Source organism: Uloborus diversus, chromosome 1, assembly GCF_026930045.1.
Source record: "Uloborus diversus isolate 005 chromosome 1, Udiv.v.3.1, whole genome shotgun sequence".
Taxonomy (NCBI): domain Eukaryota; kingdom Metazoa; phylum Arthropoda; class Arachnida; order Araneae; family Uloboridae; genus Uloborus; species Uloborus diversus.
The window spans coordinates 255,194,200-255,215,314 of NC_072731.1; the positions used below are offsets into that span (position 1 = coordinate 255,194,200).

The window sequence follows — 21,115 nt, forward strand, 5'->3', positions numbered from 1 at the left end:
CATCAGTACTATCCGCAGAAGGGTCTTTTGTTAATCCGTTAGATGATGTTGAATCATCGTTTCCTGAACCTGTTCGACCTGACACGTCAGTACTATCCGAAGAAGGATTTTTTGTAACATCATGTGACGATTCAGTACCTCCAGTTCCTTCAGGGGTTTCTGCAGAAAAATGAGTAAAAGGTATTAAATAAATATCAGGCAATTTGCTTTAGTAAATATTAAAATACAGTTACAAAAGAAAATACCACTGTGATCAGGAAATGAAGGTACTGAATGATTTTCGCATGGGTTACATAATTAAAATTTTTGGGTATTAATATTGCTAACGTATAAACTATACTATGAAAAGAGTAATTTATCACTGAAAATATTTTGGTCGAGTTGATTTCTTTTAAAGCTATTTTTGTTTTTAAGAAGATTCCACGGCCAAGTGTGAGATATTCGTTCTGAAATTTCCTTTTGCTTTCATTACATACACGAATTAAGGCTGAACGTTAAAAATTTGTTGACCTGATAAGGTACTTGAATCATGTGGTTTGTAACGCAAAATTTGTTTTTGAATTTGTATTTTTTAAATGAAGTTTACCAGTCACGATGTATTTGTCACAAGTTTAGATATCACCCTTAGGATTCTTGATTCTAGCAATATGTCCTCCGAATCTGAGATTGCATATTTATTAAAAATATACTTTGCTTTCCTACTAACTACTTTTAGGGTTAGTTTCAAAAAGAAACAAAGAGTACGTCATTCCACATGTCCCACACGCGACTGCTCTATATTTCGCTTCAAAAGTTATGTTGAAATGTATTAAAAAAAAATTCTAAGAAACTACACACATACGTATGATTTCTTACGCTAAACATTTCCCTTTATAACACGGTTAAAAATAAAATATAGATTTTTCACGTGGGGGACTGAATGTTTACTCACTTACTTCTCATGGAATGGCCCTCTAGCGGATTTTTTTAAATATTTTGCATAAAATGCATTTCGAATTGCGCATGCTCATGATTTTGTTTTGATATTTTAAATTCGGATGCGTTTTTGATCACGAAATGAGAGAAAAAAGTGTCCTTTTTTTCACCTTGTAATTGGTTTTTAGTATGACATGGTACTTCAAATTCAAGTTAAAATTTAAGTTTGAAATGGAGAGATAATAAAATAAAAATCAATTTGCTTAAATGATTCAACCTTCCTGATCATAACTTTTTGTGGTCTAAAAATATGCGAAAATATAGTTCATGCATAATGTAGAATAATGACAGCACTAAAAATTAGCATATTCCCACATATTTTTTAATTTAACAATTTTAAGCAAATCTACTGAACAAATGTACATAAATATTTCAGATGGATGAATTTTGTTCGTTAGGAGTCTGTACCTTTCAAAGAAGGGGTTGTATTCCCACCATTGGATGTTTTCGAAGTTCGAAGCCACTCATCGCAGTCATCAGTTACTGGTGCTTGAGCTGAAACAAATAAATTCAGCTTAACAACTTAAAAAGAAGCTTGCATATTTAAAAAGGAACAATTTAAACCTTTTTTTTCTGAATTTTTTTTATATTCTGGACGCATAAATTTGTATAAATTCCTGCAAGTCTATAAATTAAATATTGCGTTTCAAATCAAGTCATACTTAATCGATGACTTTTATTTGTTTATTTATTCATTAATTTTAACATTAGCTAAACTTAAATGAAATAATAATAAAAAATAAGTTTAAATTTTGCTTTTTAAAACATTAACATTTAAAAATAAGTAAAAATCATTTTTACTTTTCAGGGTTTCCAAAAACATAAATAAATAAAAAAACATTGTATACTGATATAAATGGGACATTAGTTAAAGTTATAAAATCCAGCAAAAAAGACAGTTCAACGGAAGATTCGTTAAAGACATATTTGTAATATTATTTAATACTATTTAAAGCATTAAAACCAGTGGCGTAATCAGAAAAAAAAATCAGAAGGGTATTATTATTAGATTTTCGACGGAGAGTTGGTTAATTTTTTTTTTTTTTTTTTTTGTGGTCAAAAAAGGAAAACATCTGCGTTTCAAAGGGGTTTTCAGCCCCAAATCCCCTCCTTCCGCTTTGGTTACGCCCCTGTTCTGAACTCTATAGAGAAAACCTGCGATAAATATGTTTTATATTCCAACTGTTGTGCCATCAATTAAAACTAAAAATAGTTCATTTATTTTTGGGTGTAGATTATACCCATTTAAAAAAATAAAACATTATGACCCTGAATTGAATTTAATTCGCCATTTTTAAAATAATCTTCAATATTTACTTCGAAATATGGAAAATAGTTTACAATACCCTACTTTCCTAGTTTAAAGGAATCAATTTTTTTAACATTTTGACTGAAAAAAATTCAATGAATCCTTTCAATCTTACGACATTTTTATAGCGTTAAACAGTTTGACTTAATACGGATTTTAAAGCTAACAAAAAATTCAATGAATCCTTTCAATCTTACGACATTTTTATAGCATTAAACAGTTTGACTTAATACGGATTTTAAAGCTCAAAAATAAATAAACTAAAAATAGTTTATTTATTTTTGAGTGTAGATTATACCCATATAAAAAAATAAAACATTATGATCCTGAATTGAATTCGCCATTTTTAAAAATAATCCTCAATATTATGTCGAAATATGGAAAATAGTTTACACTTCCCTACTTTCCTAGTTAAAAGGAATCAAGTGTTTCAAAATTTTGACTGAAAAAAATTCAATGAATCCCTTTAATCTTACGACATTTTTATAGCGTTAAACAGTTTGACTTAATACGGATTTTAAAGCAATATCTTTCATCCGTGCACCTTTATTTTACTGGGAATCGAAATTTCCCCGTTGACTAAAAGACCTTGACCCCCAAGTCTAAAGGACAATATTATTCAGTTTCTTCGTTGAAGGTGTGGATGAAACAGAAATTTAAAAAGTTAGATAGAAGAAAAGAAAAAAAAAGACGCAGAGTGAAAAAAATCGCGTTTCGAGAGAAAAAAAAATCGCAGATTGTGCTTGCTATCATGCTAGATGGCTTAAAACAGGGGTCTGAAAAGAGGGCTCCCGAAGACGAACCTTTTTCTGATTCTGTCACAGAGTCATTTAGATCACTTGTTACTTCCTTTTACAAAAAAAAGGAAGTATTGTATTCGCGAAAAAAATTTCACTCAAATTTGGGCTTTTATTTCCATTTTGCTCACCCCCGAATTAATGTTGAGTTTCTTTTTTCAACCCGACCACACGCGGATAAGTGCCTAACAACGTATAGACCTCGAAATATGCATTTTGACACTCTCCGAGTTAATTACAACGAATTTTCTCGCGACGTCCGTATGTTCTTATGTATGTATGTGCGGATGTATGTCGCATAACTCAAGAACGGTACGGCCTAGAACGTTGAAACGTGTTACGTAGACTCCTGGTGGGATCTAGTTGTGCACCTCTCTTTTTGGTTGCATTCAGATGTGCCAAAGGGGGTCTTTTACACCTTTTTGGGGGGAAATCAATGTTAATTTCAATGCAAACTCAAGTGGTGTTATAATTTGGCGGACACTTGGCGATATATCGCCAGTCTTTTGGTCGCCAAGTTTTTCGCCAACTTGGCGACAAATTTGGCGCTTTTTTTAAAATCTGGTTTCAATTTGGCCACTGTTGGTGATTTTTAGAGAGTAAACTATTGAATCACATTAAAATTGCCAGTAATGAGGAAATGACATTAAATTGAAGTAAAAGGAAGTCATGTGATGCACACATCAGCTCGTTTTTATCATAATGTACTAGTTAATAGTGTGGTACTTACTCGGTTTGAACCTTGTGCCACAGTCAACTTTGTCTTCATTGAAGCAGATTCTCATGGTGTTATCAAACATCGTTCCCCTCGGACACTCATTCAGGGTGTAGTCGCCATCCTTGCATGTGTAATATTCTCTGCATTGATCAGGATGGGCAAAATCTCCATCTTCTTCCTTGCACAGGTCTTCAATCGGCTTCGCACTTGTAACTATCACATTTTCTGTTGTACCTGAAAGATTACGGGATTAGGAATCAACTTATACTGACTAAGTTTTGATCTTGTCTTTATAACAAACACAAATTCGAGGACCACGAACAAATGACCCTTGTCAATCATTTGAGAAAACTAGTCCATTCCTTAAAATAGGTAGAGAAGGAAAGAAGAACGCGTGCCATATTTTAGAGTTTAGCAACATTTCAGCAATATGAAAAAAAATGTACTCCTAGAACACAGGGTGTCTATAAATGATGAACCCGATTTTAAAAAATCGTATTTTCAAAAGTTCTCGATGGAATAAAATAATTAATGCGTAAAATTAATGAGAAAAGTACCAAGTTTTTTTTACCTTATAAATGTTCAATAAGGGAGCCTCTTGTCATACGGCATATGTCCATTCGATAATCTAGTTCATTCCTTACATTTTTTAACATGTCTCTGTTAATGGTTCGTAATGCTGCAGAAATGCGTTGTTTCAATTCTGGGAGCGTTTTCAACATTGGCTGTACAAAAACACGGTCTTTCACGTAACCCCATAGAAAGAAATTGCATGGAGTTAAGTCTGGAGATCTTGGTGGCCATGTGAATAACGTTAAATCATCGTCACCCACACGGCTTATCCATTTGTGAGGAAGCACATTGTTTAAGTAACTACGAACCGACAAAGACCAATGAGGAGGTGCTCCATCTTGTTGGAAGATAAAATTGGGACTGTCCTTAAGCAGTTGCGGAAATAACCAAATTTCCAGCATGTCGAGATAATTGTTACCTTTTACAATAAAAACTTAGAACTTTTCTCCTTAATTTTACGCATTAATTATTTTATTCCGTCGAGAACTTTTAAAAATATGATTTTTCGGAATCGAGTCCATCATTTATAGACACCCTGTATTTTCTTTGTGATTATTTAGACCTGAAAGGTTTAATTTGCAGCAATAACTGCATTGAGTTGGCGAAAAAGTAAAAATGACAAGCCTTGCATTCTTTATTGCAACCCCACTCTCGTCAATTTGCAATTAAAATTAGCTATAGGAGGCGTTGTTATCTCTGACCAATAGCTGCTGACAGAAGTAAAACCAAGCCCCCCCCCCCATTTACGCAAGAAGTGACTTGTCTAATGAGATATCCGCCTTGACCGAAAAAAATTAACATGTTTCACCTCTTTGACTAATTTCTTAAACTCCAAGTTGACGCATTCAAGCTCTAGAACCAATGTCGCACTTGCATATTCCGTTTCAACTTTCCCCTCTATATCGCCCCTTCACGAAAATGGACAATTCTGAAACAAGGTGGAGCCAAGGGTCAACTTTTCGTGGTCAGATTTTATATTTAGCTCATTTCAAGTAATAAACATCAAATCATTCCTTAATATTCCAATTTCTATAATGTAAAAAGGAGCATGTTATTCTGGTGGCCATTTTAAAGCGGACTTGCAATGTCTAACCATTGTCGAAATACTTGATCAAGATTATGTTAACCTGATGATTAACAAATAAATATAGTCATTGGCAATTTCATCGAGTAATGACAAAAAGATAGCATTTCACGAGATTTTAATTCAATTCTTTACATAACATTTTATTAAACACGAAGAAATTCAAATTATTTTGATTCATTTAATTGATGTTTCTCTAATGCTGGTAGGTTAGTAAAAAGAAAAAAAAAGAAATCTATCCATTGGTTTGAATTTTTTTAATTAAATAGCTTTGATTAACTGTAGAAACGAAAGGTATCCAAAAGAAAAAAAATCAATTGATAAATTTGAAAGTACAGTAAACTCCCGATTATCCGCGGATTAGGGAGGCGCGGATAAGAGAAACCGCGGATAATCCAAATTATAGGCAAAAAAGATACTGGTGTACACAATAGCTAAAAAATAGGAATAAAACTCTCACATACAGAAAAGTTATAGTTAAAACAATAACATTGATTGTAAAAAAATGTATGAAAAGGCTAAAAACAAACGATAACAATCATAAAGTCACCACCGTTGAAAAAAAAAATGTTAAAAAACCCGCGGATAATCCGACCGCCGATAATCGGGAGTTTACTGTATGATTATTGTATTGTTATTGTATACGTATTTTCTCGTACAAACATAGAACGGTCGTCAAGTTATTATTATATTTCCTTTTTTGTACAGAGTCAGATAATACACATGTATGCTGATAAAAAGCTGAGAACATTTGCCAGGGTTGTTTTTTATTATTATTATTTATTTATTTTATTATTATTATTATTATTTATTTATTTATTTATTTTTTGAAAACCATGTTTTTACAGGTAAGATGTCGAGTACTGTTTTCAAGTTATTTTTTTATCATTATAGGTAGATTATATATTGCTGAACATTCACCGCTTGAGTTTGCTTTGGGAATTCTCTTCTATTTATTCATTTACTATTTCTTCAAACTCCATTAATACATCTATATGTTTCTAACTTGTTGAAAGGATTTCTTTTACGCTAAACATGACGTTATGACACACAAAACAGGGCAAAAATATGTTTTATTTACGTTTGTTTTTTGTAGTAATAAGAAACCTCTGAACCCAAGGGTTCTCAAAGCGGCTGCTGCAGGTAGGGGCAAGGAGTGCATCAAAATGTGCACGATATCAATATATATAATTTTCTGATGCTTCAAAATTGTGAAAAATTTCTAATGCTTCAAAAAGTGCCGCGAATCAAAAAGGTTTGGGAACATCTGTTTTAGCCAATGAAAAAAGAGAACTTCGGAATAAGTTAAGTTGTTGCTCACGAAGATGAAAGATGTTGTTTGAAAGGCATCATAATGAATATGGTAGCTCAAAGTTCAGCAGTTCGAGAATATGGTGAAATAGTAGTAAAAAAAATGATTGATTCCGTTAGTATAATTTACATCGCTAAAGGGGAAATATATTCCCTCATACTCCGGCGCTTAGAACAATGATTCTAGAAACTGACAAAGGTAATATTCCTAAAGAAAAATAGCTACCTTCTGTTCCTGTTACTTCTGTACCACGGCTCCATCTATCAGTGCGTCCAGTTCCCTGATTTCCGCTATCAGTTACACCGGTTCCCCGATTATCAGTAATGCCAGTTCCACGGCTCCAGCTATCAGTACGTTCGGTGCCTCGACTCCATCTATCAGTGCGTTCTGTATCACGACTTCTGTTGTCCGTAATGCCTGTACCACGATTTCCAATGTCTGTTGCGCCGGTTCCACGATTGCCGCTGTCAGTGACTCCCGTTCCACGATTGCCGCTGTCAGTGACTCCCGTTCCACGATTGCCATTGTCAGTAGCTCCTGTTCCACGATTGCCGCTGTCAGTGACTCCCGTTCCGCGATTGCCATTGTCAGTAACACCGGTTCCACGATTTCCACTGTCAGTGACTCCCGTTCCACGATTGCCATTGTCAGTTGCTCCTGTTCCACGATTGTCGCTGTCAGTGACTCCCGTTCCGCGATTGCCGCTGTCAGTGACTCCCGTTCCGCGATTGCCACTGTCTGTTGCACCGGTTCCACGATTTCCACTGTCAGTGATGCCCGTTCCACGATTGCCATTGTCAGTTACTCCTGTTCCACGATTGTCGCTGTCAGTGACTCCCGTTCCACGATTGCCATTGTCAGTCACACCTGTTCCACGATTGCCACTGTCTGTTGCGCCGGTTCCACGATTTCCACTGTCAGTCACTCCTGTTCCACGATTGCCACTGTCTGTTGCACCGGTTCCATGATTTCCACTGTCGGTGATTCCCGTTCCACGGTTTCCACTGTCGGTGATTCCCGTTCCACGGTTTCCACTGTCGGTGATTCCCGTTCCACGGTTTCCACTGTCGGTGATTCCCGTTCCACGGTTTCCACTGTCGGTGATTCCCGTTCCACGGTTTCCACTGTCGGTGATTCCCGTTCCACGGTTTCCACTGTCAGTCATTCCTGTTCCACGATTGCCACTGTCCGTAACTCCCGTTCCTTAAAATACAAAATAAATGCAGAAGATGATAATGATACTGCAGTAAATTGTAATAAAGTTGTAATAAAGTAATTTTTATTTGCATCAACAGGATAGTTGTAACTTAACTTAATTCAATGTATAATGCCTCCACTTTTAATATAAAAGTCTTATCGGAGCAGTGAGATGTTCCTGTCTCGTTGTTCCTTCATTGAAAAATATGAACTCAAGGTCTGTCATTTTCAGACAAAAAAAAAAAAAAATAATAATAACTACATCATTCTACTGCTAAAATTAATGTTAAGCTAATGTAAGATTAATAACACCAGTCTGTAAAGTTTATCTAACAGTTTAGATACATTGCAACGAAAAATAGAGATATTTTGCTTCGATGGGTTTAAACTATCATGGCATATTCTTACATGATACTTGAAATCAACCTTTTTTGTCGATTTGAATTTTCAAATGTTTTACCAGGCTGGAAATATCCAATCAGAAAATATATCGCTGTTCTCCGTGTCTCACTGTATACCCACGTCTCCCCTATACAGTAGAACTCGATTGAGTAAGCCCTCATTTAACGAGAATCCGAATTTATCCAGGAAATGAGAGATACTTGGTTGTTTTAACGTTGTCTAAAAACATAACTCACTTTTAACGAGTAAACCCAGGATATACCGATAAATGTTTTTATGATTCATAAAATTTCTATTGACTTTCTAGCTCAACTACTCTGTCCGACATTTTAACGCGAAACCTTACTCGAGTTTGCGCATGCGTCAGGCCTCTTCTGGTTTTATCAAAACAGGGGTGATAGCAAGAAGGAAATAACGAGCAAGCAAAAACCGAATGCATCGAGAAGTGTGTGCTGCCTTCATCACCCCTTTTTCAATTGGAACCGTTCGCACCTGCTAGTCGCTGAGTTCGAGAACAGACAGTACTAATGAATTCCCCATCGGTGGAAACGTTATTGCCATTTTGTCTTCTCGCACTTGAGTAAATATTATAATGGTACTTTTAACGTATTAGTTTATATTTTAATGGTTAGTTGATTATTTAGCTCTATTCTACATTTTAAAGTAACTTTAAACCTTGTTTAATGGTTTGTTATGTTTAGAATTAAGTATTATTTTTTTTTATTTCATCAAAATATTGATTTTGGCAACGTTTGACAAGCTGATAAGGGGCTTGGTTAGACTAGTTTGGCATAAAATTTCGAAAATGCGCCAAGTGTTATCCTCGTCAAGATAATTTCCTGGCAAAAAATACCTTATATGCGGAAGGAGAAGATTTCGCAGCATAATATTTTTTCAGATTATAAAGGGTAGCAATCGCAATTTAAAAAGAAATTAATAAGTATGAGAAATAAGTTTAGCTCTTTAATACAAGCTTACAGAGAGTGTTTACGGAGTGAGTTGATTTTCTTTTTTTCGTTTTTAATAAAGATTTAACTGAATGAAATCAACTTACCACTAGGCGTTGAAGAATCCGTACCAGATGTGGGAACTGTCGTTGAACCTAAAGAAAATATTTGTTTTCATAAATATCCAATATGTTATGGACAGTCCACAAATAATTACTTGAAACCCCGATCTTACGACCCCTGAATCTACGTTTTCCCCGCATTCTACGTTTTTTCGATCAGGTCCCACTTTCTCCAAATGATAATAATGTACCCAAACTGTACATTTGTTAATCACGGAATTTCCTGCATTCTACGTTTTCCCTGAAAAGTTAAAAAAAGAAAAAATGCTCTAAATTGAGCAATATTTTTCCTTTTGTGCATTTAATGCTAATCCACTTTGTTGAAAGTTAATTATGAAAGCAGAAATACATTTCACACAATTTGCATTCTCTTCGTACTCAATGACTAAAAAACAATCCTCTACTACGGATTGTTTTCAACCTAAACGTCAGGATACGAAACTAAATGTGTTAAAATAATCTTAAAATGGTATACATAATAATGTTCTTCTTATAAGATACAGATATTAGGGTCATTCTATATCAAATCGATCAAAAAATTAAGATTCTCAAACTGACTCCTTCCAATTTTTCTTAAATTTTATACAAAGGTAGCATTTGGTAATAAAAGTAAAAATCCAAATTTTTACAATTTTAAGCCAAATATTCTTTGATCGGGGGTCATTATAAATAATCGAATTTCGGTAGACTGAGTAGCTTTTGAATACGAATAACTTCTTCTTCTTCTTTTTGTTTTTGTTTTTTTTTCTTCTTTTGTTTGTTGCACTACTCACAAAAACTTGATACCATTTTAAAGATCTTAAAAGAGACTTTAAAATAATATCTTATATGATAGAAAAATACAATTTCAAATTTTGAACGTCATTCAAAATGACCTTCGGCCTTGAATATTTCCGACAGTTATTATTTCAAAATCTGGAAAATATATACGTTGAACTCACTGTTATGTTCTTTATTTCTGCCGAGTTTTATGTTGGGACAACTTGGGGACAAGCTATTATTCGAAGTTTCATGCAATGGATATTTGACGATTAATTGAAAAATCTATGTAAGTAAAACAGAGAACATATATATCGTCGCCTCAGAGAAACAGTACAGTGCTGGTAAAAAAAATTGCATCACCCTCGCATTTTCACAACAATGGGATTATGTAAGAAGTTTTGGTCGACCGATTAACGATGATTGTATGCGAAATTCTGCAAAACTTATGAAATAAACATTTAACAGCAGCAATCCGATCATTGTTTACGTAGATCGGGGCTGTTTCCGGGACAAGGCAAACTGCTGACCCCATGCTCATTTTTCTATTTCTGAACCTGCGCGTGAGTTTAGAGAAAAAAATTACTTAACCACATGTCAATTTAAGTCAAATGGCAGGATAAAGGTTTTAAATTGTCAATTACCAGTTTTACCCTGTGGCAAGAAGCAGAATCATCCTGAAAAATGACGTTTGGAACTGAAGTAAAGTGATCCCAGATAATAGGAAGCAATTTCTCCTCCAAAATGCCAATATACACCTGAGCGTTTACTGTTTCCTGCACAAAGTGAAGCTCACCAACTCCTTGATCAGAAATACATCCCCAAATCATCTGGGATACGGGATGCTCGACTGTGTGTTGAATGCAGTCGGATGATATTCCTCTCCTTTGCGGCGCGGGTGATGCAATTTTTTTTTACCACAACAGTAAGATATCCTACTGTTGATCTGAGGCGACGATATGGATGTATGTATGCATGTTCCCAATACAAATCCACAGTTTAAGTCGGATCTCGGCCAAATTTGGCTGGGAGGTTCTTGGGCACTCGAGAATTAACGTAAGAGGGTTTTCGATCGCCAAAAAAGAATCGCACTGTTAGAACTTTACTTTTAGGACCCGAAAATGACATTTTTCCAATATGAAGGCAAAACAATGCTCGCAAAAATTTGCACTCCCAGAGGTATTGACTTATGACGGAAACTTAGAGGATTTGGTGACCATGATAAATTTAGCTTGTACCAGATTCCATTGGCACATATTTCAGACCATCGAACCTGTGTCCATTTGACCACAAGTGCTTTCATTTTAGAGAAGAATAGTATTCTTTATCTTTACTAATAATAAAGCTGAAAGTCTGTCTGGATATCTGGATCTCTGTGACGCGCATAGCGCCTAGACCGTTCGGTCGATTTGCATGAAATTTGGCACAAAATTAGTTTGTAGCATGGGGGTGTGCACCTCGAAGCGATTTTTCGAAAATTCGATTTTGTTCTTTTCCATTCCAATTTTAAGAAAATTTTACCGAGCAAATTATCACAACGTGGACGAAATTATCCTAACGTGGAACCATAACATGGGCAAGAAAATGAACATAGCAAATTGGCGAGAAAATCATCATCCAATATTTGTAAATATAGAGGCGAACCAAATGACCTTTTAATTTTCTACTACGGGCAAAGCCGTGCGGGTACCACTAGTAATCAATAATTCACTCACCGTAATCTGGCGTACTTCTATTGTCACAAAACACCATCCACCACTCCAGGCATTTGTTCCTGACACTGTCAAAGTACTGGTCGCCGGAACATTCTCGAACTTCGGGCCTCTTGTCGTGACAGTAGTAGTACCACTTGCAGAACATTTCGTGGGTGAAGCAGCCATGTCTGGTGGTACAGTCAAATTCCGGGTCGGGATCAACTACTTTGTCTCTATCTTCATCCGGCTCGTCTGGTTTGTCTATTTGGAGGGGGAAAAGTTAAGGACAATAATACTATTGCCTATTCTATGAGATTAATAGCAGAGGTAATTGTTTAAAAAAAAAAAAAACATGCAATGACATACGTAACAGCACATTAGAAAATAAAGTATTCGCATTTCAGAAAATATTAGCAAGTATTTATTGGAAGTATCCAATTGCCAAAACGGTCAAAATAAGATGCAGAGATTTTATGTGAAAAGTTTGAAGCAAAAATGAAACTTAGTGAAAAAATACAAAATCTTTTAATGTGGTCTTCAAGTCCCCTACATTGCATTTTTTCATTGCAATAGGAAATAAATGCAAATGTTTTGCTAAGTTACGTAAAAGTACACAACAAAAGGTCATTCAATTTGAAAACCCACACTCTGTAAACAAATATAATTTTGAACCCCTGTTAGTCGCTATATTCCGCTCCATAAGGTGTAATTGACAGCGAGTGCAAAGTTACAAAATGCTGTTTTTCATATATCTCCGTGAATATTTGTCGTATTTATTTCAAAGTTTTTGTGTTCGATTTTTTTTCTTCTTTTCATGCTTATGATTTTTCTAAACTTAGAGATTATATAAAAAGTTTGATTTCGCATTTTTTTTTTTTTTTCAAATTGTTTCTTCCGTGCTTCAAATTTTTCATACTTTAACTTTGTATTTAATTTGACCATTTTTGCAATTGAAAGTATGCATTTAGGACTAAAGGTTGCGAAATTAGAGGTCTTGCAAGTTAAACAAAAACACGCTGCATATGTAAATACATATGAATACCGGTGATTGGAAAATACATCGTTGAATTTTGAAGGAGGATGTGGGGACGACAGCAAAAGAGGAACATAGGGTCGCAAACGCGCAATGCTGACACGTTACATGCATGCAAAGCATGAGACTGAAAAATGCGAAACAGGATACAAATAACGGTAAATTGGCACATAAGACGCGATTATACACTTCGTTTTATTTTTCAAGGAAGATTTAAAGCAAGGTTTACGACAATGACGAGCCATTTTTACAAGCTTTCATCGATCACTTCGTGCGGTATTGTTTTGAAGCGTGTATTACAGCTACAGGCCACAACTTTCAACAACAGTTTTGACCCGCAATGAGAGCCATTCTCGCATGCTTTCATCAATTGTTTCGTTGTTGTTGTTGTGATGCGTGTATTAAAACTGCCGGCCAAAACTTTCAACAACCGTTTTAAACCCGCAATGACCGCAATCCTCGAATTTTTTCATCGATTGCTTCGTTGCTGTTGTTTTTGTGGTAATGCGTGTATTACAGCTACAGGCCACAGTTACAATTTAGCCAATAGGCCAAATTTACAACAGCAGTTTTAAACCCGCAATGACGAGCCATTCTCGCAAGCTTTCATCGATCACTTCGTGCGTTATTATTATTACGCGTGCAATTACAGCTGCAAGGCTGCAACTTTCAACAACAGTTTTAAACCTGCAATGACGAACCATTCTCACAAGCTGTCATCGATCACTTCGAGCGGTATTGTTTTGACGCGTGAATTACAATTGCAAGTCGCAACTTTCAACAGCAGTCTGTAATGACGCGCCATTCTCGCATGCTTTCATAAATTTGCTTCGTTGTTGTTGTAGAGACCGCGTGCATTACAGCTGCAGGCCACAACTTTCAACAACCGTTTTAAACCCGCAATGACGAGCCATTCTCGCATGCTTTCATCCATTGCTTCGTTGTTGTTGTGGTGATGCTTGTATTACAGCTATAGGCCACAATTTACAAAGGCAGTTTTAAACCCGCAATGACAAGCCATTGTCGAAAACTTTCATCGATCGCTTCGTGCATTGTTGTATATAGAGACCGTGTGTATTACAGCTGCAGGCCACAACTTTCAACAACCGTTTTAAACCCGCAATGACGAGCCATTCTCGCCGCTTTCATCGATTGCTTCGTCGTTTTTGGGATGCGTGCATTACAACTGCAGGCCACAATTTTCAACAGCAGTTTTAAACCCGCAATGACGAGTCATTGTTGCAAGATTTCATCGATCGCTTCGTGCGGTATTGTTTCGACGCGTGTATTACAGTTGCAAGCCACAACTTTCAACAACAGTTTTAAGCCCGCAGTGACGCGCCATTCTCGCATACTTTCATCAATTGTTTCGTTGTTGTTGTTGTGATGAGTGTATTACAGCTGCAGGCCACAACTTTTAACAACAGTTTTGAACCTGCAATGACGAGCCATTCTCACAAGTTTTCATTGATCGCTTCGTGCGTTGTTGTTATTACGCGTGTATTACAGCTGCAGTCCACAACATTCAACAACAGTTTTAAACCCGCAATTACTAGCCATTCTCGCGAGCTTTCATCGATAGCATCATGCGTTGTTGTTATGACGCGTGTATTACAGCTGCAGAACACTACTTTCAACAACAGTTTTGAAAATTTCTTTAGAAATACAATGGTTTGTAAAAATGTGTTTTCATAACAATTTATCATTTTTGGTGACCTGTCTCGAATGTTAATTTCTGGATCTTTGCGCATGTAACTTGTCAGCACTGCGGCTATGTGTTTCGTTACGTTCGCTTGTTACCATCCCCTTTCACTGCCTTCTAATTTAAATTTTGGCTGTATATGTTTCGATCACCCTGTATATATAGAAAGAGATAGGTAAAATATATTGGTGCAGTGTTTTTTGTTTTCAACTACAAATACAATAACAGTCTTGTGTTACTTCCATCAGGATGAATTCTATCCCCACAATTTAACTACAAATACAATGATAGTCTTGTGTTACTTCCATCAGGATGAATTCTATCCCCACAGTTTAACTACAAATACAAGATAACAGTCTTGTGGTACTCACCATCAGGATGAATTCTATCCCCACAGTTTGTGTCTTCTTCTGCGTTGCATATCCCATTATTCAAGTCGTAGAGATATCCTTTGGGGCACAAAATTTCTTCGGGTTCACTGTTAACGCACCGGTAATATTTCCCGCAATTCCTCTCGTGGGGATAATTACCCTCTTTTGTTGGGCATTTGAAGACTGGTTTTGGCTTTTCGGTAGCTGGCTCTGAAGTGTAAAATTAAACGGAAACTCATTAGAAAATTCTTTTAGATCATCTTACAACAGAAATATTTTTATAGTTCACACTTATGAAATAGGAGGTACAGTAAACGTGCTCAATTGAAAACCCTTGGGAAATAGAAGGACTGCTCCATTTTTTATCTGTTTTGTATTTTGCATTGAAATATATGAAGAAAAGTATTATCTTACATTTTGTACAAAAACTGGTCATTTATAACGACTATTACTTAAGGTATTAGTTGAAAGAACCTGTAACAGATATAGTTGGGGCAAATTTAAACTCTCAGCCATATCAACGTTACTTAGATTGTAATCACACCGTTACGACATTCCCAGGTTAGGTTTTCCTCAACTACAAGCTTCAGGAGAAAACTGGTTTACAGCTTCTCTTTCAGTAACTCCATTTTATCCTATAATTTTAAAACTAGTGTCCTTATCAGAAAACTTTTAACAACCAAAATCAAGTACATTAATTTTTGATGAAGAATTTGAAAGTCTTATAAATTACAAATTAGTTATGTCTTTCTGCTTTTTTAACCTTTTTTTCTGAACGAATTGTAATTTTTATTTCATCCGATTGGTTTAACTAACAAATTTTTAAATGAAACTCATGCAATAAATTTCGTTCTCTTCAAAAATATTTTTGTTTCCAATTATTTACTTATTTATTATTTACTTTGTTTTCGAGAACAAAATATGTGATTGATTAGAAGTATTGTAGCTACTGCGTTTTAATTTTGACTATCCGTTTCTTTAGTCCTTTCCTTATTACCTACTTAAACAACATCATATACATCTTACTTCTAGTTCGCTATTTAAAGCAGTTTTATTTGTTTTTAAACATTAAAAACTTCACCACTATTAGGTACGTTATAATCACACCAAGTTTTTAATACGTGCAATGTGTAAAACATGTATGTAGACTGTAAAATCATTCATCTAAGAATTTTTGTACCGATTCAGTTGCCTTACAGCTATGAGATTTAAAATAAGATATTATTTTATTGGTATTTGGTGATGAATCGTTACCGATTACCTTGCGTTGTCTTTTCTTCAGGCTTTGCCGTAGGTTGCGTTCTGGGATGTCCTGTACTGAAGAAGTCATCCATGGTGGAATCAACTTCTATAAATAGAAAAAAAAGTTTTAGATAGCATTGACAAAATTAAATTAGCAAAGCCGCTGGCAACGCTGCTAGTGAATCCATGAAATTCAGAAAGCTAACCTTCTGGCGTTAACCTGTCTCCACATGTCACCATGTACCATTCCTCACAATATCCACGTTCGACATCGAAATACTGTCCTTCTGGGCACCTGACCATAGTAACATTGTCATTCTTGCAATTGTAATAGTAGTGACAGTAACGTGGATGAGGGAACTCTCCTTCTTTTCCACGGCATTCAAACTCAGTCTCTGGCCCCACGGTGATTTCTCGTCCTCCTGAAAAATGGAATTGTCCAGATTTCATTACAAACATATAAAAAAACTTTTATTCATAAAATGCATTCAGCAACGCATGGACTATCAATGAATGGGTCATCATAGTTTAAAAAAAAGAATATTAAAAAAAAAAAAAAAATAGTAATACGCTTGACTGTGGAGAGATGGCGGCTGAGCTGGAAGCAAACGGGCAGTTTCATTTTATAATAGGTACAATCAGCGAGAATGCGTAAACAGTCAAGTCTCGCGTTCTCGATATCTTGACATATTACAAAATGAAGTGTTACGTTTCCGCTTCGAGTTCACGCGCCATCGCTATGTGGTCAAGCTTTAGAAGAGCGTGGATCAAAGATAAAAAAAATCTAATGGAACGTTTCGATTATTATTGTCCGATCAGCGAATGAACAGTTTTCAATTTGTTTTGAAAAACTAGGTTTCTAAAGTCTTTCTTGTATGCATTGGCAACAGCAACTTCCTTCAATTCTATTCTGAAGAGGAAACAAGTATAGTTGGACTGAATCTAACTTGGTACATGGTCCCACTGAATGCGCTGGCGCTTACCAGCGCATTCAGTGGGGCAATGTTTGGTAGCATTGAGAAGGCTATGTAGACCCTAATTACAGCATTACGACGCTGTCAGGTTAGGTATTAGGTTAATTCATACACCCAAGTTTTATAACTTTTGTACTCGATCAGTAGTTAGGCGTTTTATTGACTATGTAGCTGCACCACTTTCCATTAAAACCGCAGAAAAACCTAAAACAGAACCAAAAAAGATCTTCCACTCTCTTTACGTCTGCAAGAATCCTAATGCATGATTCGCGCCATATCCTCCAATTTATGGATTAGGATTCTTGCTTGATTTTTTTTTCTTTTTTAGTTTTACACTTTAATTTTGTTTTTAATTTTTGTCTGTTGCACAATATCTATCTGTCTGCCTGCCTGCCTGTCTGTCTGTCTTCCTGCCCGCCTGTCTACCTACCTACCTACCTACCTACCTATCTATTTACGTACCTACCTACCTATCTATCCAGTCGCTTAGACTGAAGTGAAACTGGATGATTCTGTTTTCTGATTGGGTATTTTGCTCGAATTTTGAGCTAAGATATTTACGTTAATATTTTATGTGCTGCCCAGTACGGTGAAGTGTTATTATTAAAGGGTCACTTGGCTTCTAATAGCAAAGACGAAACCCTCGTTTTAAATTCCCTTTTATTTGCCTATGGTTTAGCATTTGGCTTCTTTGCCCAATGCAGCTTTAAAATGTCCATGCTCGGCACTTATTTAGTCTGTAGTTTTAGTTTTTTCGTGTTTCAACCATAGGATGAAGTTTCAAATGCTGATGAGACTGGCTTCATCAACTAATGTTTTTATTTCAATTTATAGTTGTAGTGCTTTTATTAATTTTGTTTTTTGCAATTATATTTTTGTCTATTGCACACCATCTATCTGACTCTGTCTGTCGGCCTGCCTGCCTGTCTTCCTGCCTACCTGTCTGTCTGTCAATCTACCTACTTACCTACCTATCTATCTCTCTACGTACCTGCCTACCTACCTACCTACCTATCTATCTATCAATCTATATATCTATATATCTACCTACGAATCTACCTACCTATCTATCTACTTATTTACTTTAAAAACAATGATTGAAAAAGCAGCGCAACTTTGTGTCAAATTTAATCTTCATACATTTTTAGAATAATTACAGGGAGAAAATTTTAAACACAGTATGAATGAACCGTTTTAATTGCGACCACCGAAGATGGCAAGAATTCTTCCTTTTTTTGAATAAGAACAAGAAATTTTTTAAGTCATTGTCATATATGTGTGATAAAGTCAGCTTTACTAATCTCTGGCGTTGACGTTTCATGCTCAAAACAGTTTTGCAACTAACACCTACTATGACTCTAACTCTTCTTTAAGAATTCAGATCAATATCAACTTCAGTACACTACAATAAATTAAGTAAAATTAGGCATTCTAAAAAACTTAAAAAGGGGTTAAAACAGAATATCAGTGTTAAAACTTTTTATCCGTAGAAACGTTTACCAATTTACTTTTCAAAGTCGTTACATGTATCACAAGTTTTGATCCATTTTTACCTGAACTGTTGTAGAAAAATTACCTTTTGTAGTACCGTCATCAAGATTTGGTGAAGTTCTAAATGGCGTACTGTTAAAATCGTCTGGAGTAGATCCAATGTCTAAAAATACAGACAGATATAATTAGAATGGTAGAATACAAACAATCTTCTTTACATCTCCAGTACTGGAAAATTAATTTTTAGGATTTCGAATGCTTAAAAATACAACATAAAAAAATAAAGAACAAAAAGACAATCATTCGTAATAGTTAAAAAGTTATAGCTGCTTCCCCCTTCTCCACTTCCCTTAACTTTAATGCTAAATGTTTATTCAAAACTAGCTGTACCTGACGCGCGTTGCTACGCCAACAAAAACAATACATCATTATACTGATTTTCATGACAATCGGTTGAACGGGGCAGAAGTTGCTACTCTGCAGTGCCGCCTGGTGGCGAGTGGTTTCAATGAGCATATTATGCACCTTCTCCGTGGAAAAATACATATATATATATATAGCAATTTTCATAATAATCGGTCCAGGTATCAAGTGAAGCCGTGACTATACTCAAATTTTGTACTCACGCAGTTTGCAAGATCAATCAATCGCTAAAAATATCAAATAGAAAAAGTTTTAAATCCCCCCCCGTTGCATGAAAAGCCATAAAACAATAAAGAAAGAATTTATTTGTTCAAACTCAAGGAAAATGGCAACAGCTAACTTCTTATCAATGAAATCTTTCACGCGAATTAATTTCTGCAGCCGATAATTTTATTCGTATTTATCCAATGGATTGTGACTTAAATTGGAATAAAAAAGGAACTATCGGTCGGATTTTTTTCGAACTCGTCTATAAACATTCCCAGTACCAAAAATAACAAACGGTGAAAGTTTTAGCCAAATCTGCCGGGTAGTTTTTGAGTTCACGGATGACATACAGACAAACATTCATTTTTATATATATAAGATAGAACGAATGTGAATTACGTTGTGGCTGGGTCACGGAGAGCCGGGGGATGAACTGGAAGCGGAAACCAACTGATTCCTGCTCTAAGGCTGAGACGGAACACTTCATTTTGTAGTAAGAACGATCAGCAAGATAGCTTTTTCACTGCTTGCACGATCCCTCTAATCATTCCTACTACAAACTGAGGTGTTCTGTTCCGCATACGGCATCTTTCCGTTACCATACTAATTTTTCGAGGCTTATTTCCGATTTTTAATGCTTTAAATAGATTCAATGATTGCAGGAGCATTAAAAGTATATCTAGACATTGCTATTCATAAGAGAAAATGAGAAAAGATCTTTAATATGTTACATATTTAATGTTGTTTCCTCTTTTTCTTTTTATTTCCTTTTACGAAAAAGGAAGTATTGTATTAGAAAAAAATTTTCACTCAAAAATCGACCTTAATTTCCAATTTGCTCACCTTCAAATGAAGGTTGAGTTTTTTTTTTCGACTCGACTACACGTGGATAAGTGCCTAAGAACGTATAGACACGCGAAATATTCATTTTGACGATTCCCGAGTTAGTTACAACGAATTTTCTCGCGTGAAGTCTGTATGTATGTATGCATGCATGTATGTGCGTACGTGCGTATGTATGTCGCATAACTCAAGAACGGTATGTCCTAGAAAGTTGAAATTTGGTACGTAGACTCCTAGTGGGGTCTAGTTGTGCGCCTCCCCTTTTTAGTTGCGTGCGGGGGCTTCCAAAGGCGTCTTTTCCCCCTTTTGGGAGGGAAATCATTGTTAACCCTTTCACGGGCAGTGGTCACGCTGTGAAACCATTAATTTATAAAAAAATTTCTCTGTTTTTTCCGAATTTTTTGAATCAAAATCGCTTGAGTCCTCTTCTTTTAAGTTCAATTAACAACATTAGATGGCAGAATAACAAAAAAAAAAAATCGTAGGCTCAATTTTTTGTTCAAATCATCAAATTTTCAATTTTTCGTTTACCCCAAAAATTGGAATTTTTTTTCAGATTCTAAAAATTTTAATTAGCGCTGAAAGAGTGAATCATTTTTCTTCATTTTACCTGAGGTAGTCAATCATATTGTTCGAAAAGATTCAAATTCATTTTTACATGCATAAACATGTTTTTTTCCTTCCCCAGGTGGGGGGTGTGAACGAATGGGGACACCACCTCCAGCGAAAAAAAATTTTTTAACTGAAAAATCTATGTCTAGATGTCAAATAAACCCACTTGTGGTGTTTTTCCTTAAGATTTCTTAAAAATTAATGACGCGCCCCTGAAAGGGTTAATTTCGATGTAAACACAAGTGGTGTTATAATTTGTCGGACACTTGGCAATATATCGCCAGTATTTTGGTCGCCAAGTTTTGTCGCTAATTTTGTCGATAAATTT

The 21,115-nt window shown here is 35.5% G+C and overlaps 1 protein-coding gene across 1 annotated transcript; it reads right to left on the reverse strand.

The window, feature by feature from the left end:
* Position 1: 1 nt before the first annotated feature.
* Positions 2–19,819, reverse strand: LOC129220193 (uncharacterized; the record flags this gene model as incomplete). Its single annotated transcript, XM_054854559.1, has 11 exons — positions 19,732–19,819; positions 18,788–18,865; positions 16,444–16,659; positions 16,257–16,343; positions 14,996–15,205; positions 11,911–12,150; positions 9,422–9,469; positions 6,994–7,971; positions 3,812–4,033; positions 1,384–1,470; positions 2–159 (listed from the first exon to the last, which is right to left on the reverse strand). Coding segments are annotated over exons 1-11 (2,412 nt in total), but the record flags the coding sequence as incomplete, so codon positions are not given.
* Between the last annotated feature and the right edge of the window lie 1,296 nt (positions 19,820–21,115).